Below are 17,886 nucleotides of genomic sequence, written 5' to 3' on the forward strand. Positions count from 1 at the left end.
CGCTAAGACTGAAAGGAAAATTTTATAAGACGGTGGTGAGACCTGCAATGCTTTATGGCGTGAATGTTGGCCTTTAAAAGAGAAGCATAATAATAAGTTAAGTGTTGCCGAGATGAGAATGATTAGGTGGATGAGTGGCTTTACACTTAGAGACAAAATGCGGAATGAATATATTCGTGATAGGGTTGGTGTAGCTCCTGTGAAAGACAAAATTAGAGAAAGTTGTCTTAGATGGTTTGGTCATATTAAATGTCGACCATTAGATGATCCGATTAGGAGAGTAGATGTTTTAAATTCGACCAGTGTTAAGAAAGACAGAGGTAGACCTAGGAAGACTTGGGCTTATTGTATTAAAAATGATCTTAATTTACTAGAACTAAATGAAAATATGACACTAAATAGGACACATTGGAGAAAAAGGATTCATGTAGCCGACCCCACGTAGTGGGAATAAGGCTTTGTTGTTGTTTTTGTTGTTGACCCTGCTCATTGAAACACTTCTCCCCTGGTTATGCATTTTGATTCCACATGCCCAAATCCATGGCATTTGTAACACTTCCTCGCTTTAGCATATTTAGGGATGCGACCTGATCTCACCTGTTCTCTATTCTGAATCAGTTTGTCCTCTGACAAAATTGTCTTGTGCACTCCTCTGGTCTGGCTATAAGATCTTGAGATGGACCTTTGCCTATTACATGTTTTGGGGGTCGCTCGGTAGTGTGGTCTCTCCACTTTTGAAGCTAGAATATGAAGATTCTATCTGTAGTAAGCTGGTAGAAACTGATATTGTGTCTCCCACTTTGTCCTCAGATTCTTTCGTTCTCCCCTTCGAATCTCCAAATCACGGTCGAGGGTAACCTCCTATTGGATTTCATCCTAAATGTCTGTAAGCCTTCATTGAAGCCAACGAATTTCCCGCCGCATCTCTTCCCGCGAAGGCTCAGACATGTATCTACTTGATGACATAATTATAATTTTAGGTTGGGAGGTGAAAGAGGGTGTAGGAGACTTGTTGAAGGTGTAGGAAAAGTAATTTATGATATTTGACTTTGAAAATCATCAAGGGGAGTTAGGGTTAGGTCTAAATTTGACTAGGGTTTGGGAATAAAAAAGAAAAAGTTTAGTTGAGGTGGCTTGCGTAGGGGTGGATGCTAGGAAATTCTATAATGGAACTAGGGTTGGGCTTTAATCTTGATACCAAATGATACTGGACGAAGAGATCCAAACCTTCAATAGGAAATAAAAATATTATCTCTAAATTTTAAGGGATTACAAGTAACAACACTTGCAATAAAAAACACGATACAAACACAAAGTTAGGGCGTGGATCGCGATGGTGATGTTGCAGTTGTACAAAGCTAGGGTGTGGATCGGGGTGGTGGTGTTGCTGTTGTATGTGGGATGGAAGGTGATGGCATTAGGAAGGTTTAGGAGTGGTATGGCGCGGAGCAGCAGTGGTTGGAAGGAACGCTGCGGGCTGGCTATGAAGAATGGGTGACAGGTAGGGGGAGACGAGTTGGGATGGATTGCGGCTTTTGGAGGGGAGAGCAGGTCTACAACGAGGACGGGAGGGAGATGCTGCAAGGGTGATTGATGGCTGAAAAGCCGGGGCTTGCTGGAAACCTGCAGCTGAGAAAGGTCTTCAGAGGTGGCAGCAGGGCCAGGGAAGTTTTGGGAGTGTGGAAGGGAGGCTGGAAGGCATAACAACAAGATCTGGAAGACATGTGAGATGCATGTCGTTGGCTGGATTACTAGATAACAACGGTTGGCAGCATGGAGGGAGGTTGTAGGTGATAGTTAGAGAAGATAATTACCACCGGGGAGAGGGATATAGCTGGAGCACCATCTTAACCGTCTGATAAAACCCTTGAGGGTAAAATAGGATGATGTCGACTGTCCTCACAAATTGGAATCAGAAAATAACTTTAGCTGCAAACCTTGGACAACAAACACTCATATTTATAATAGATATATAGGCGAGAAAATATAAAAGAATGGGAGGAAAATTCCCGCCCAATGGAAAGAGGGAGGATGGTTTAGCTCCTACCCCTTGTTGAACCTGTTTAGCCCCGAGCCTCCTTGTCAATGTATCATATATATATAAACCACAATAAGTGATAATATTCAACAAATATAATGATACAATTATTAAAAATCATCGAACATGGATTGCTTAATAAATGACTTGAAACTTGCTATAAATTCGAATAAAAATGTGTTATATACCTTATTTAAAGAATTTTGTGATCAAGGTAATGGGAAAAGAGAGTTGTTGGTCGTGAAACTTGTGTGAGGTTACCTAGTTGCTACTGATTGAAAGTTATGACAATTGCAACTTGAAGTTGTGGTTCTATTTCATTCACCTTTGTTGGTTAGTTGTCACGGCTGCATAAATAGAGGTTATGATTGTTGCAGGTTAAAGCACGTGGTGTACGATTGAGTGGCAGAAGCTCAAAGGCTTTTGCGTGAGAATGATGGCTCAAATTGTTGTCCGGCAAGGGCTCATTGCTTCTCATATTAAGGAATAGACTAAAGACATTGCAAAGAACAAAATCAAGTTATTCATTGCAAAGCCATAGCACTGTTGTCCTTCTCCCACACGCTTCTCACAAAATGTTTAAGTGCTTGATTGCATGAAATACTTGCTTCATCAATTCATCCAGCGTGACTATGATCCTAAGTTTAACTGGCTCATGTCTCACCGCTTTGCCATCAAAGCACTCTTTTAGCAAACTTTGTTGAAACCAAGATATCTTAATGTGGTTTAAGTCTCTAAACTTGTGGCACCTTTTGATTCTTTTGTTTTGAGCATCACATGTTTTTCCTAACATGTGAGCCATATCTGTGTGTTTGTGCGCGCGTCTATGTATATATATATATATATATATATTTTATAAAAACCTACGAAAAGATACAAATAAAGTATCTGAGTGGGCCCAAAAAAAGCACCCTACCCACACGGCATAACACAAAAATCAAAAAAAAAAAAAGAAACATGTAAGCCCCAATAAACCAAAACCGCCAAATCGCAGAAACAAGTAGTTATGGATGGTCCATTTTTTTCCTGCCTCTGCCTCTAGTTCTAGGAAGAGAGCCAGCTAACAAATTGGTGAATTGCGTGTCATTACCCGAAGTAACCAATGTATCATCCATTAAGTTCCGGAGCTCGAGTGGGCCTTCATTTTCTTCTTCCTCTTGGATTTGTAAACTTGTCATTCCTCATCCGAAAACTAGCTCATCTGATCAGTGTGTTGGTCAACAGATTGTCGGACATGTATAAGCTGATGAGTCTTTTGCGCCTGACTAACAATAACGACTTGCTCGTTCTGTTGAGGTGATAGAATCGCAGTAGAAAGATTGTCAACCGTTGCAACAACGATTGGTTCTAGTGTATGCGAAATATGAATTGCTTCTTGAAGATGAGGAGCTGCAAGGCTCTCATGATTATCGGTCCGAACATTGTCTTCTGAAGATAAAGATTCTTCAGTATTGTTTTCAATAAGGTTTGAAGCTGCAGGTTGCCCAGCAGAACCATCTGTCAACACATCAATCGCAGAAACATAAAGAATATTGTCAGGGGGGTCCCCAGGGGCAAAATCAGACACCAACTCCTGTCTTATGGTAAATTCCTCCACAGGTGGAGAAGATGTGTCCAGAGTATTGGCATTAGACACATCCTTATGCATTTGAGCTTTAGGTTTCAAGTTAGGGTGGTGCCTCTAACATTTGTTAAGGGTATATGCCCAAACATCTTACAATGTGTACAATAAAAGGGTCTATGTTCCATGACAATTTGCTGCCAATATCTATTATATGGTGTGCCCAAACACGCTTCTGTAATATCAGTTTCTGACAAAAGAAGGTCTGGTTAGATTGAAGGTGGGTAGATCTAGCTTCACAGGATTCCCAAGTATGACCCCAATAGAGTAGAGAACCTGATGACTAAATAGATGCAGCTTGAGACCAGGTAAACTAAACCATACTGATACAGTGGGAGGTTCATGATTTCGGTCAAAATCAGGAGACCAATTGAGCAACTTCATTATATGTTGTGCCTCATAGGATTCCTAAGTATGAGCCAAGTAGAGTAGAGAACCTGATGACTAAATAGATGCAGCTTGAGACCAGGTAAGCTAAACCATACTGATACAGTGGGAGGTTCATGGTTTGGGTCAAAATCAGGAGACCACTTGAACAACTTCATTATATGTTGTGCCCAGCCAGACTTCTGTAATATCAGGTTCTGACAACAGAATGTTTGGTTAGATTGAAGGTGAGTAGATCTAGCTTCATAGAATTCCCAAGTATGACCTCGATAGAGTAGAGAACCTGATGACTAAATAGATGCTGCTTGAGACTAGGTAAACTAAACCATACTGATACAGTGAGAGGTTCATGGTTTGGGTCAAAATCAGGAGACCACTTGAGCAACTTCATTGACTTTCCTGCAATGTTAAGATATTTTTTAAAGAAAATTCTAGCGTAGTCTTTAGCCATTGTTAATTGAATTAACACCTGCCTCACATCAAGAAGTCTCACTTTCCACTTTCCTACTTGTTTGAGATTTTCAAAACTCTTTCTGATAACTTCCATGGAGGGTGCCTCCACTGAAATTTTTTCATAAGAGCAAAATTGTATTTTTCAGCCAATGTTGAAATTTCTAAATTAGAGAAAAAAAATGATGCTTTTCCATCCTTCCTACGCACCTTCTTAACAAAAGGGAAGTCACCAATACCATTACGATTTTCCTTATAACTTGACGGGAAGACAACAACCGACTCCTTCAGACGGTTACCTAGCACATTGGCGAAAGAGATTTTGCTGGGTTCAACCAAAAAAGGAGAGAGCGCACCCATCAAAGTAGGGAAAGAGAAACCGCTCCTATGGAAGCTGAAAGACACAAACGTGACAGAAGACGCAAATGCGGTCGAAGGTCGAAGAAGCCGAAGGTGCATGACGCCGCAGAACCCGAGCCAGACGAACGCGAGCCCTTCGATCTCGAGACAACAAAGGACGAGTAGCCAGGTCAGGATGAAGACGACGCATGATGACAGGCGAAACAAATGAAAATGATGAAATGACGAGCATGACGAAGAGCATGCAGTGCAGCAGAAACCAGGGTTCGCCATAAAGGAGAAACCCTAGCAGAGCGTGATCGATGAAGATACCACCATTTTATAACTATATATATATATATATATATATATATATATATGCTAGCGATCTCTCTGGTAGTGTGATGAGCTCTTCAATTGTTAGCGCATGACTCTATGATCTTCTTTGGTCATATCCTTCTTTAATATTAGATGTCTATTTTTGGTGAACTTAATTCCATCTAACTCTCTGTGTAGATCTAATCTCAATTCAATGACCACATATCTTCAATGAGCTCAACCCTACCTAGCTAATAATAAAGTTGAATTGAGACAATGGAGCTAGGTCGCTTTTTTTTGCTACTAAGAAGATATGTTTTTAGTAAAACAAGTGACTTACTAGTTCTAGAAAAACTTTGTACGCAAGTCCTGGCTATTACATGCCTGAGAGTCCTTGTGTGGCATTTAATCTAAGCACTTAAATATTTGAATAGTGACCATCATTGCCAAATATTGTTAATGTAACATAATATTTGTAGGTATAAACTAAATAAGAAATTGAAATAGCTAAGTTTCACTCCAGTAAATTTGATAAAAAATAGTACGCCCATCCTCCCCACCCTTCTCCTGTCCCCCAACCACCCAAATATAGAAATTTAAATTGCATCAAATTTTTTATTTTAATATTTGCTTAATGATAAATTGTTTTCACATTTTTCTGGCTTTTCATACTTATAGTAGTTTATCTTTGGAAAAGCCTTCACTAAAACCTAATGAATCATAGAGGTACGCTTGGCCTGATTTTTTTTACTTAGAAGAGTGACGCTGGAGCTTGCCGAGAGATACTGTAGCTGCTATAGTACCGCGGTCTAGCCTCTTTTTTTCTATTTGATTCCTTGCCTTGTCTAGCCCCTTCCTTTTTTAGCACTTTCCTTGTCTACCTCCTTCCTTTTCCATCACTTTTCTACTTTTCTTTTTTGTCTATTTCTCTTCCTTGCCTATTTCTCTTCCTTGCCTATTACTCTTCATTTTCTATTTGTATTCCTTCCTCTTCTATTCCTTGCTTTTTTCTATTCCCTTTCTAATTTTAATTCCTTCTTATTTGAACTACTAGTACCTATTATAAACGTCTTTTTGTTGTTTTAGGTTCAGTTTTTATGTTCCAAATTTTAGATTTCTGTCCAAATCACCCATCGTGGGCTGTTATCCCTTCTAGGGTTGTATCCAACGATGAGTAATGCTCTGGCTGCATCTCGTCCGAGATGTTGACCTTATCCAAGCGGCGCTCTAGTTGTAGCTCAATTTCGTAGGGATATTTATATCATTCAACTCCTCCGAAACCCCTTTTCAGACAACCCCCTCGCTGCGATAGCCCTGGGATAGCCCTCCCTTAGCTATCTCGCAGCCCACCACCCTTCCCTTCGCCGCCGCCATTTACCCTATTCGCTGGGACCGCCTAGTAAACACCCTTTTTGCTCTTTTCCTCCGGCTGTCTACCACCTAGCTCCTCCCACCTTGCTGCCATTTATCGCCGCCACCTTCGAACACCCAAACAATTCCTTTCCTGCCACTTCTCTACTTTACCAGCCTCACGGAATCCCTTCCCCCGCATCCTAGCTGCTGTTCTAGCCTTGCCGAACCAGCTCACTGCCACCTAATTGCTACCCCAACCCATACAACTTCACACTGCAGTTCACGCCCCCAACCTTTTCCCTGCAGCCGACTCCCTTCTCGTTCGCACTCATGACCAACTCACAACCTCTTTCACTGGTCACCATTCTTGGGATCCGCTTTAATTGACTAGTTAGTGTTGTGTGTTTGTTATTGTATTTCTTTTTTACTATGACTTTATTACTGCTTATTTGCTTCGAATAATAATTTTTGCTTTTCATACTTCTAGTAGTTTAGTTTGGGGAAAGCCTCCACCAAAACTTAACGAATCAGAGAGAATTGCTTGGCTGGATTTCTTTTTTACTTGGAAGAGAGACTTCGTTTGAGAGATAGTTAGAACTTAAAAGTTCTAGCCTTACAATTTCACTGAAAGTTCACAATTAAATGGCACATCTGTTCCTGCTGAAAAACCTATAACCTGCATTGCACGTGGGGAAAGGCACTTTAGCTAAAGCTTTCATTCCATGCACATAAAGGTCGCTGTCATTCCATGCACATAAAGGTCATCACACCTCAGTGAGGGAAAGAAAATGCACTTTTCATTTTATAATATTTGATTTGTAAATATTTAAAATCACAATTCTTCCATCCTCCCAGTTTTATATTATCCAGATGGATGTCTAGTGCTCATTCTAGCCTTACGGTGCCATTGCTACTATGTTTCTTTCTGGCGAACTTCTTATCTACCCATCTTTTGGATTTTGGTGAGGTTGTTTTGTCTGCATGAAAGTTTTTATTCTTAGGAGTAATTTACTTGATAATGTAAATATCCCGTTGTGAAAAACAAGGGATTGATTGTGATGATTGGTAATTAACTATAGGTTAAAATCTTGGTCCCCGCATGTATTTTATGTGACGTCATTTGCTCTTTCTTGTAGTTTTGGTGCAAAATCATGATAGGAACTTTTGCAGAAATTAAGGAAAAATAAAATATTTTATTTCACCAAGACTAAATAACACAACTCGGATACATAAATAATAAATACCTACAATTTGAAAGGTAGGTGATCTCTCCCAAACTCTAACCCTAGCATCTACAATGTCATGAACCACATCAGGGCTTTAAGTCAACTAAGACGAGAACAGACGGTCGGACGATAAATCTCTGTTATTCATTTCTATTACAAGCAGTTTAATATGCAAAAAGTACGTGAGAACCACTAAAAAAAATAATTAAAATTAATAAGTAGAAATTTATATATTTCTATTTGTTCTCGTCTTCTATACACATTTGATCCTTTTATGTTCTTCTTTTTCCAAAGTTTAAAACCAAAAAAATAATATGAAAGCAACGTAATAAATTATTTAAAGATAAGTCATGAGTAACGACACTTCTAAACTATAGTAATCCAAGAAAGGAATTCAATATGCATGCAAGTCTATGAGAAATTTGATAATATGCTTGTTTGTCATATTTATATAAGCAATTGAATATAAGTTAATGCATGTGTCAATAACCTTTTTTCTAAATGAACATATCAATCTTCTATAAGCATATACCTTTTATTTACTCACTTTATACTTTACACACATCTGTCTCTGTGAGGATCACCATCAACAAACATAACACACCCTTGGCTGATATTGTCCTGTTGGCTCTCTTCGGCACAGCGGTTACCGATCTACACATCACAATTGTCTAGGGTGGAAAAAATTTTACCTGTCTCCTACCAATATTAGCCCGTCGGCACAACGATTAACAATGTAAACATCACAATTGTGTGGGGAGCTAAACTTCAGTCTACTTTCCCCTGATCGATATTATCCCATCGATACAACAATTAATGAATTAATTATTACAATTGTTTGGGTGGTAGAAAAAATCTACGCGCAGGTACATTGGCTTACACTATCTGTACTATAAGGGGGTATAATACTCCTCTGAACATGCAAATACAAACATTCATATATAAACTATTTCATTCTTCATGCATACATTATTCTGAAACTAACATGCATAATTCTCTGTTGTGCAACTATTCATCATGCATATCTTTTATATCATTCATATATCTATCTCATACATATATCTTAATTATATTATGCATATATTTTATATATGCTTATCTTACATATAATGTGTATCTACATACCATTCATCTTATGTATATCTTTTATGCATGCACATCTTTTTTTATTATGCTTATCATGCATATCTTTCCTTTCTAACAATATAAAGAATCTAATTAAATTCGGGCATCCATTGAGTTTGACATACAATCTGAAATATAGAAGATTACTGAAATTTAAACACATAATTATTCACCACAGTTGCCATGCTAAAGCCTTAATTTTCAATGACTAGCTGGAGGTTGCGGTGAGTTATGTATTGAGCTTAATAACTTATAAAACATAATATTAAACTTTACGATTAAAGTAATTTCTTTAAATTAAATTATTTCTCTTAAATTAGCGTATGATTATTTACCAGGGATGATCTTCTACATGCTTCCCTCGAACTCGTCACTTTAGGTAACCAACTTGAAATCTTAAAAGACTTAGCAATTCAGAATATATTAGTTCATAATGAAATTTAATCCAAAAAGTAACTTTCTTACCTCCACTAGGCTTCTCGGCACAAGTCTGCCTTTTCGAAGTGCCAAATATCTTTTCCTCTTCCTATCTTCTTAATCTCCTCTTTGCTTTTGCTGATTTTGTGTTAAAACCCCTATGAAAACTCGAAATCCACTTATGATTCTTCTGACACAAGATCAACGCCTTCGATGACTACTGGAAACGAATAGTGCACGAAAAATGAGGCAAATCTCAAAATGAAAACAAAAAGGAAATGAAAGTCTCAAATAACATGAAATATGGTTTCACACCTTAAGATTTCATCCTAGAGCCCTAAAATGCCATATGTGGCTTTGTGTGGGCCGCTCGCCTCTTCTGCGCGACTCTGCTACAGTGTTGGAAACGCTGGATGCTTGTGAGGTCTAACAGGAAGAGGAATCGAAAAGGAGGAAGGGTCGGGAGAGGAAATTTGAAGCGGGGAGTGGGTTGCGGGTTACCATGTGGCCACTCGGTTGCCTCTACTTGCGGCTGTAGGCTTTGTAGCGATCGAAACTCCCCCCTTTGATCTTTTGCCGAGCGAAGCAAAGAGCAAGGGAGGTTGAGCGAGCAAAACCGAGAAATGAAGGGGGTAACGAAGGAGGGGATGAGAAAATTCATGAGCTCAGGATGGATGATTACCCTATTCGACGATTATACTGCATGGATTAGGCCGGTTAGCTATAGTGACGATGTGATTAAGGAGAGATTTAGGATAATTAAGGTTTCATTTAATTTAATAATGTTTAGAACTTCAAAATTTTTTTTTCAATGTATTTATAATTTATATATGTTATTATATATCAAATTGCTCGATTTGACACGTAGACTTTTATAAAATTATTTTGGTGGAAATCCGAGGGGTGTGGAAATTGGGGTATATTATATGTTACGAAAAATTTTATGCAATTTTCAAAAATTGGTTATTTTATACAATTTGAGAGGTATGCGATATTTTACAAATACCTAACCGCAACAATCACACATCCTTAACCCTAAACATATTAAGTCTTATTTATACTCCCAATAATAACTAACAAATGACTAAATTGCTCATTTTAGTCTTACGCCTAACATAAGTTTTCGAACTATTTTGGTGGGCTCGGCGTTAGGGATGTCAAAAATTAACCCGACATACTAACACGACTCGAACTCGACTCAAAAAATCCGGGTTAGGGTTGAATATTTTTTGAGTTTGGTTCGAGTCAGCGAATTCAACCTGTTTATTGTTTGGGTCGAGTTCGGGTTGAACCCGAAAATCCAAATATAACCCAAATAAGCACAAAATTTTGGGTATGGTTTTGGTTAGCGGGTCAAGCTCGGGTTTGGGACTTAGTTTCAACATGTTTTTATTCGGGTCGGATTCGGGTTGACCTTATTCGGGTCAAACCTGAACCCAAACTGGTGACCCGAATTGACATCCCAACTCGACGTCGAGTCAGTAGAGCACGAGACAAACAATGCTGTAGGCACTGGTTTAACATTACTTCCCTCCCAAAAAGGTCACATTGTCCTCAAACTATAAGAGAAAAAACTCCTGCTGGATCAAATTGTATGACTCTCACTCATAAACTAACATATTGAGGACAGTGCGTAATCGATAGCCTGAAGCATCTCTACAAAGAAAGGTTGGTTGAAAGCAGGTAACACAGACACTGGTACACTCGTCATGATCATCTTCTTTAACTTCTTAAAAATTATGGTTGCCGCTTTCCTCCACTGAAAGTTGTCCTTCAATTTCTCCATCAACAACCACACAATTGAATTTCAACCATTCACAAACTTTCAATATTTTTCTGTAAGTTCAAGAAATTCTCTAAACCCTTTTGAGGTCTCAAATATCTTTAGTTTCCTTTTGCGCGAATCTCCTCAAATTTCTTAATCAAAGCTCATTTCTCCCATGAAAAGAGGGTTTGTTTATCTTCCTTGACCCATATTGATTTCCCTTCTTCCCTAAGTCTGGTCCCTATAAACTCCTAAATTGCCTTTATCCCAGAAGGTAGTCGCATCAAAAGACACTGACGTAGATGTATGTAGTTCTCTGTCAGGTTTCCACCCACTGTGGTTCTCTGTTTTATACTGAAATCCTTCAAATCGACCTTCTATAGTCTCGACTCTCACGCCGTCTTGTTCCGCCTGCTTTCGCTTTTTGCAAACCGTTAGATATCGCGCAATTCCATCTAGATGTTTCCGCTCCAATTCACTTTTGTCTTCTTCACTCGATCCCACATGCTTTAATTTATTCCAGCCATCCGGATGTTGCACTCTTCCTTCCAAGTGTTGCCACTCGAGTTTGCTCTCAATTCCTTTGCTCGAGATCCTCTTAAGGTGGTGATACCGTTCTAATGACACGTGAATCCTTTTGATCGATGTCGCTCAAGTCTACTCCAGACGTCGTCACTACCTTGCTCAATCATGCAGCAGGCGGCGACGAGTTTGCGTGTAAGTCCACGATCTTCATCATTCTTTTAGGACCATAAATCTCCCATCTATAGGCATAATCGTCCTTCCAAGACGAAGAACTGCCACTCTATAGCCGAGAAGCATTCCTCTATCCCATATTTGATGTAACTTAACTCGCCCTCTAATTTCTCCTTCAAGACAATCTACTTTCTTGTCCGCCATTACTCCCAAGTCAGTTTTCAATCACGGAGGTTGAAATTCTGTGCACTGAGATCCCACCGTTGACTTCCCAAGTAGCCCGAATTGTGTGTGTCACTACGTTTTAAGCCGTGATCCCATCCTCGACCTCAAATTGTGATTATATTTCAAGGTTAGGTCCTCCTTGTATGCCGGGATCCCCTTCTTTGCTTTATAGAATCGAATCCCGATGTTGGTTTCTCAGCTAGCTCTATTCGGGAGATTCAATCATGAAGGCACTCAATGACGAACGCCTCGACGATTCAACATGATACGAGAAGGTGCAACAGCCAAATGCTATGATACCAATTTGATAGATTTCATATAAATTACTTACTAGAATCGAATCGCTATTGTATCGCAATTAGGGCGCATCGCGATCCCAATGTTGATACCAATCCTTTGCTTTCTAGAGTTGAATCACCATTGTATCACAACTAGGGCACATCACGATCACTATGTTAGTTTCTCAGCTATCTCGAATCACGACATTCAGTTAAGAAAGTTCGCAATGACGGATGCCTCAATGATTTCAACATGATACAAAGGGGAGCAACAACCCAATGCTCTGATACCAATGTGATATGGACTTTCACAGAAATTAGGGCAAAATAAAATATTTTTATCTTACCAATACCGAAGAACACAACCAAAATACATAAAAGATAAACATCTACAATTCAAGAGGTAGGCTATCTCTCCCAGTCCCTAATCCTCTTATCTATAATTCGAGAGGTATGCGATATCTCCAAAACTGTAACTCTAAGATTCAAGGGAACAATCTCACATATCCCTAACTAAACATATTAAGCCCTATTCCTAAAAAATATAATTCGAGAGATATGCGATATCTCCAAAACTGTAACTCTAAGATTCAAGGGAACAATCTCACATATCCCTAACTAAACATATTAAGCCCTATTTATGCCCCACGATAATAACTAACAAATAACTAAATTGTTCCTTTTGGTCTTATGGCATATAAGTCTTCAAACTATTTTCACGGACTCAACATCGATTCGGTGGAGCATGAGGTGCGGACGGTGCCGTAGATGGTGGTCTCAATAATTTTTTAAGCAAATTATTGTGTTATTTGAAAATGTGTCGCAACTTATCTATAGATCATGAAAAGAATTTTGATTTTCTTTTTCTTTAGCTATATGTTTTTCAAAAGTGATGTAGTAACTTCTTTTGCAGTGATCACATTGCTCTTCTTAAGGCTTTTGATACATGGAAAGATGCAAAGCGAGCTAAACAAGACCGTGCTTTCTGTTGGGAGAATTTTCTATCACCATTAACATTGCAAATGATGGATGACATGCGAAACCAATTTCTTGATCTATTATCTGACATTGGCTTTGTCAACAAAACTAAAGGAATTAAGGTGCAGTGTTTTCATAATTTAGTGAATTATTTCAATGTATTCAACTTTCTCATAAAATTCATTCTTTTGTGCCTATATTGCGTTATTTGAATCCTTGTTTTTGGAGTCACACTTTTCTTTTATTCGGTTTAATTAAAACTTATAAACTTTTTTGGAATCACTGCTATTGATGTCACGCGTTTATTTTTTTTAAGTTTAATTAAAACTCTAACAATTTTTGAATCCTTGCTATTGAGGTCCCACTTTTCTTTTTTTGGGTTTAAATAAAACTTTTGAAAATTAATTGCTACTTGTATACTACAACTGAATTAATACATATTTTAGAAGTCTTTTTTTTGTCTTTTTTATTTCTTTTGATAGGCGCTTCGTTAAAGAGCAGATGGTGAACCTTTTAGAAAGGTAGAGCTCTCGTTTTTGCAATGGGATAGGGAGATATGGTGGAGGCCTTTTGAGAGGATATAGACTGATGGGGCAAAGTTATATTGGATTTTATTTTGAAAGATTTAGAGGTTTCTTATGGTAGGGGATTTATTTTTTGTGTTAATGTAGAAAAATAGTTCGAGTATAGTGGTTAAGGGGCTTGAAGGGAGGTTGGAGTTTAAGACTTTGAGGGAGAGGGGAGGAGACTTAAGTGGTCTTGAAATTGGGTTAGGTGAAAATTGAGCGCTCGAAATTAGGGTTTTGGATGTTGAGGAGAACTAGGGTTGCCTCTAGGTTCTGATATAATAATTATGGTAGGAATTCATTTACCATATAATGTAAGACATCAACAGGACATATTTCTCAAAGAGATACATCTATCCATCAAGTGTAGCTTCATTGCATTGATGTGTTGGCATATACTTCATATTGTCACATAAACCATAAGAAAATATCTTCTCGAGTTTACATAATATTTACGAAATACTCACATCAAGATTTTTTAACAACTCGGCTGTCGGAGTCCTCGCGTACAACTCCTTGAGGAATGAACTGATTTTGATCAATGATTAAGTATTGACTTTTGGCATAGCACTAAATATAGTTAGTAGTAAGCACTAAAAAAAATGTGGCAGTCATGATTTTTCATACCTAATACCTTCTCTATTTCCAAGTCAACTTAACGGCTCAAGTTTGACACATATGCATTAGGAAACTTCAAAGAAATGCATTCATTCACATATTGTTCTTCATTGTATAGAGTTTTAGGCTTTATTAGTTTATATGCATTTATCTAAAAAAAGTTTTATCCCTCTCATATTGCAATACTCCTTTAAGTAAAATCTTGTTTTGACATTATTTTTAATTTTACTCTTAATATCTATTAGTATGTTGAAGATATTATAAAAAATATTATTCTCAATATGCATATCATTGAGATTATATCTAATTAAATTAATCCTTCAGTATGGAAGATCCTAGAAAATATTCCGCATTGTTCAAATATGTGTAATTCCGAAATCAAGAAGACAAATTGAAGCTAGTTCTCGTCTCTTGGTGTTTTTTGTTTTTTTCATTAATATTTTGCCATAAAAGAACGACTTGATTTTTCAACTCTATTTTTGAAAAATATATCTCTATTCCTTTTAATAGGTGATCGTGAGCTAGAAACCTTCAATGACAATCAAACTAAGAATTTTTTTTCATGTTTCAAGGTAAATACTTTGACAGATCCATGTAATAAGAACAAGTCAAATTTTCATGTAGTGCTCCAATAAGATATCTTTTCATAAATCGATAAATCATTAATCTTCCACAAAAGTAATTTTTAGCTTTAAATTCTATTTTGTAGCAATATTATAAGTCAATGCATCTGTTTTTCACAACATTTGAAACTCATCTATTAGAGTTTGCAAGTAGATACCAACTTTTTTCTTTGGGCTATGTGAATTTGGTATGATCAACGTAAGAAATAAGAACGACGTAGTCATGCGTATATCAGAGGAAAAATTCTATGACGTAATAATCACTGATCAACATGAGTATGGTGTTGCAGCGGACTGTATGGTGTGAACCTATCTACACATAAGCCAAGCTTTTTATTTCGTGGTTCAGCTGTAGAGTTAGCATAACTATGATGGAAGTGTCTCCAAGCTTCTCCAGTTGATGAATGACTCAAATAATTAATATCAATAGATCTGATATTGTCATGTCATGTGAGGAACTGTACGTATAGAAGTAAATAGCCTTTAAAGTCGTGGTATGAGCAATAAGTAGAAGAGATGTATGTACGAAATATTTTTTTTATTTTTACTCTTTCGCCTCTTTGGATCAAATCTCACAGAACCACGAAATTTGCAATCATTAACACATCATTCTATCTTCTTAAATAGTAACCATAACTTCGATACTAATTTTTTTATTCTATAAAGATCATTTGGAACCAAATATTTTGTAAGATTTGTCTTCTTTAGTAATACTGCTACTTGATTAAATTATTTACTGGGTATGTTAAAATTAGATTTGATTCTCAACATTCTCAGTGAAACTAATAAATTTTTATGTGTGCTACAATTTGTCCACAAAGGTTCTGTGTTTGATCATTATGAGGAACACCTCAAACAAAATGAGCATTGTGGGCATCATAAATTATTTATTCATTTGTTATTATCGTATTCTGTTGGAGGGATGAGGCACCAACATGATCGTACTGAACTTATAGTCAATGTTCTGTGTTTGATCACTATGTACAGTTCAATACCAATAATCAGGTTGAAATCCTTTGCGGTACAGATCCAACTTGACTTTTTCGGGTGTTAGCCACATTTTGTTTTTGTGCTTCGCAGAAGGACATCAAAACTTGCCTTTCAAAAGATAAATAGCAGCTCTGATGTTATTTGCACAAATTCCTCTACACCATTCAATAACTCGTTAGCGAGTCTTTTTTTTTTTATGGATACAATTTATTATTATTCATGATCTCAAATTTTGAATATTCTTTCGCAGTCTATATGTAGATTTATAGATTAGTACATTTAAATATCAATCGTATGTATAATTTGTATGTATTACATTTCTAACACCCAGACTTCAATTTGTACATACAAACAACACACAATTCTTGTGCATTACATATGCAACACCTAAACTTCAAATTTTTTGTACAGACCACGCAATCTTATGCATTACACATCTAACAACTAAACTTCAATTTTTACAAACAAACAATTCAATTCTTATGTATTACATTCACACACACCATACAATTCTCATTACATATCTAAACACCTAAGCTTCAATTTCTACATACAAACCACACAATTCTTATGTATTACATGTATAATACGTAAACTTCAATTTTTACATACAATCGATACAATGCTTATGTATTCCATACATACTTATGTATTACATTCATACAATCCACACATATCTCATTACATATCTAACATCTATCGTCAATTTCTACATATAAACAACACAATTCTTTTATATTACATGTCTAATACATATACTTCAGTTTTGACATACAAACCATACAAATTTTTTATATTTCATACATACAAACATCCCCATTCTTATGAATTACTTACATACAAAAAACACGATTCTTATGCAATACATATCTAACTCCCAAACTTCAATTTTGACATATATTCCCCTCAATTCATGTGTACTACATATCTAACAACTAAACTTCAATTTCTACATACATTCAACACAATTCTTATTTATTACATATCTAACACCAAAATTTCAATCTTTACATACAAACCACATAATTCATCTGTATTACATATATACAAACCACACAATTCTTATGCATTACATATCTAACTCTTTAAGCTTCAAGTTCTACATGCAAATCACACAATTCTTATGACTTACATACATACAAACCACGCAATTCTTATGGATTACATACATACAAACCGCACAATTTTTATGCAATACATATCTAACACCTAAACTTCAATTTCTACATACAAACCACACAATTCTTATGCCTTACATATTTTATGCCGAAACTTCAATTTCTAATATGCATACAAGTCACACTATTCTTATGTATGACATATCTAGCCCTAAACTTCAATTTCTACATACACAGAATTCTTATGCATTACATATTTTACACATAAATTTCATTTTCTACATACAAACCTCACAATTCTTATGCATTACATATCTAACACCCAAACTTCAATTTCAACATACAAACATAACAATTCTTAAATATTACATATGTAACATCCAAGTTTCAATCTTTACATACAAACCACACAATTTTTATGCATTACATATCTTACACCTACTTTACTTTCTACATACAAACTAGACAATTCTTACGTCTTATATATCTAAACTTCAATTTCTACGTACAAACCTAACACTTGAACTTCAATTTTCACATACAAACCTAACAATTCTTATATTATAGATCTAACACACAAACTTCGATCTTTACATACAAACTTTGTAACTTTTATGCATTACATATATTTATACATGAACTTCAATTTCTACATACATACCACACAATTATTATGTATTTCATATCTAACCCTAAACTTCAATAGTTACATACAAACCATACAATTCTTATGCATCACACATCTAGCACCCAAA

At 36.6% G+C, this 17,886-nt stretch overlaps 1 protein-coding gene across 1 annotated transcript in view; it reads left to right on the top strand.

Moving 5' to 3' along the window:
* LOC110022243 (DExH-box ATP-dependent RNA helicase DExH1) overlaps positions 1-17,886 on the top strand; it is a 76,892-nt gene that overhangs the window by 42,639 nt on the left and 16,367 nt on the right. The window contains exon 14 of the mRNA XM_020721082.1: positions 13,152-13,338. Within this exon, the coding sequence (XP_020576741.1) occupies positions 13,152-13,338 (187 nt within the window). The remainder of the gene's footprint in view (positions 1-13,151; positions 13,339-17,886) is intronic.

This window comes from Phalaenopsis equestris, unplaced genomic scaffold (assembly GCF_001263595.1).
Source record: "Phalaenopsis equestris unplaced genomic scaffold, ASM126359v1 Scaffold000175, whole genome shotgun sequence".
NCBI classification, from domain to species: domain Eukaryota; kingdom Viridiplantae; phylum Streptophyta; class Magnoliopsida; order Asparagales; family Orchidaceae; genus Phalaenopsis; species Phalaenopsis equestris.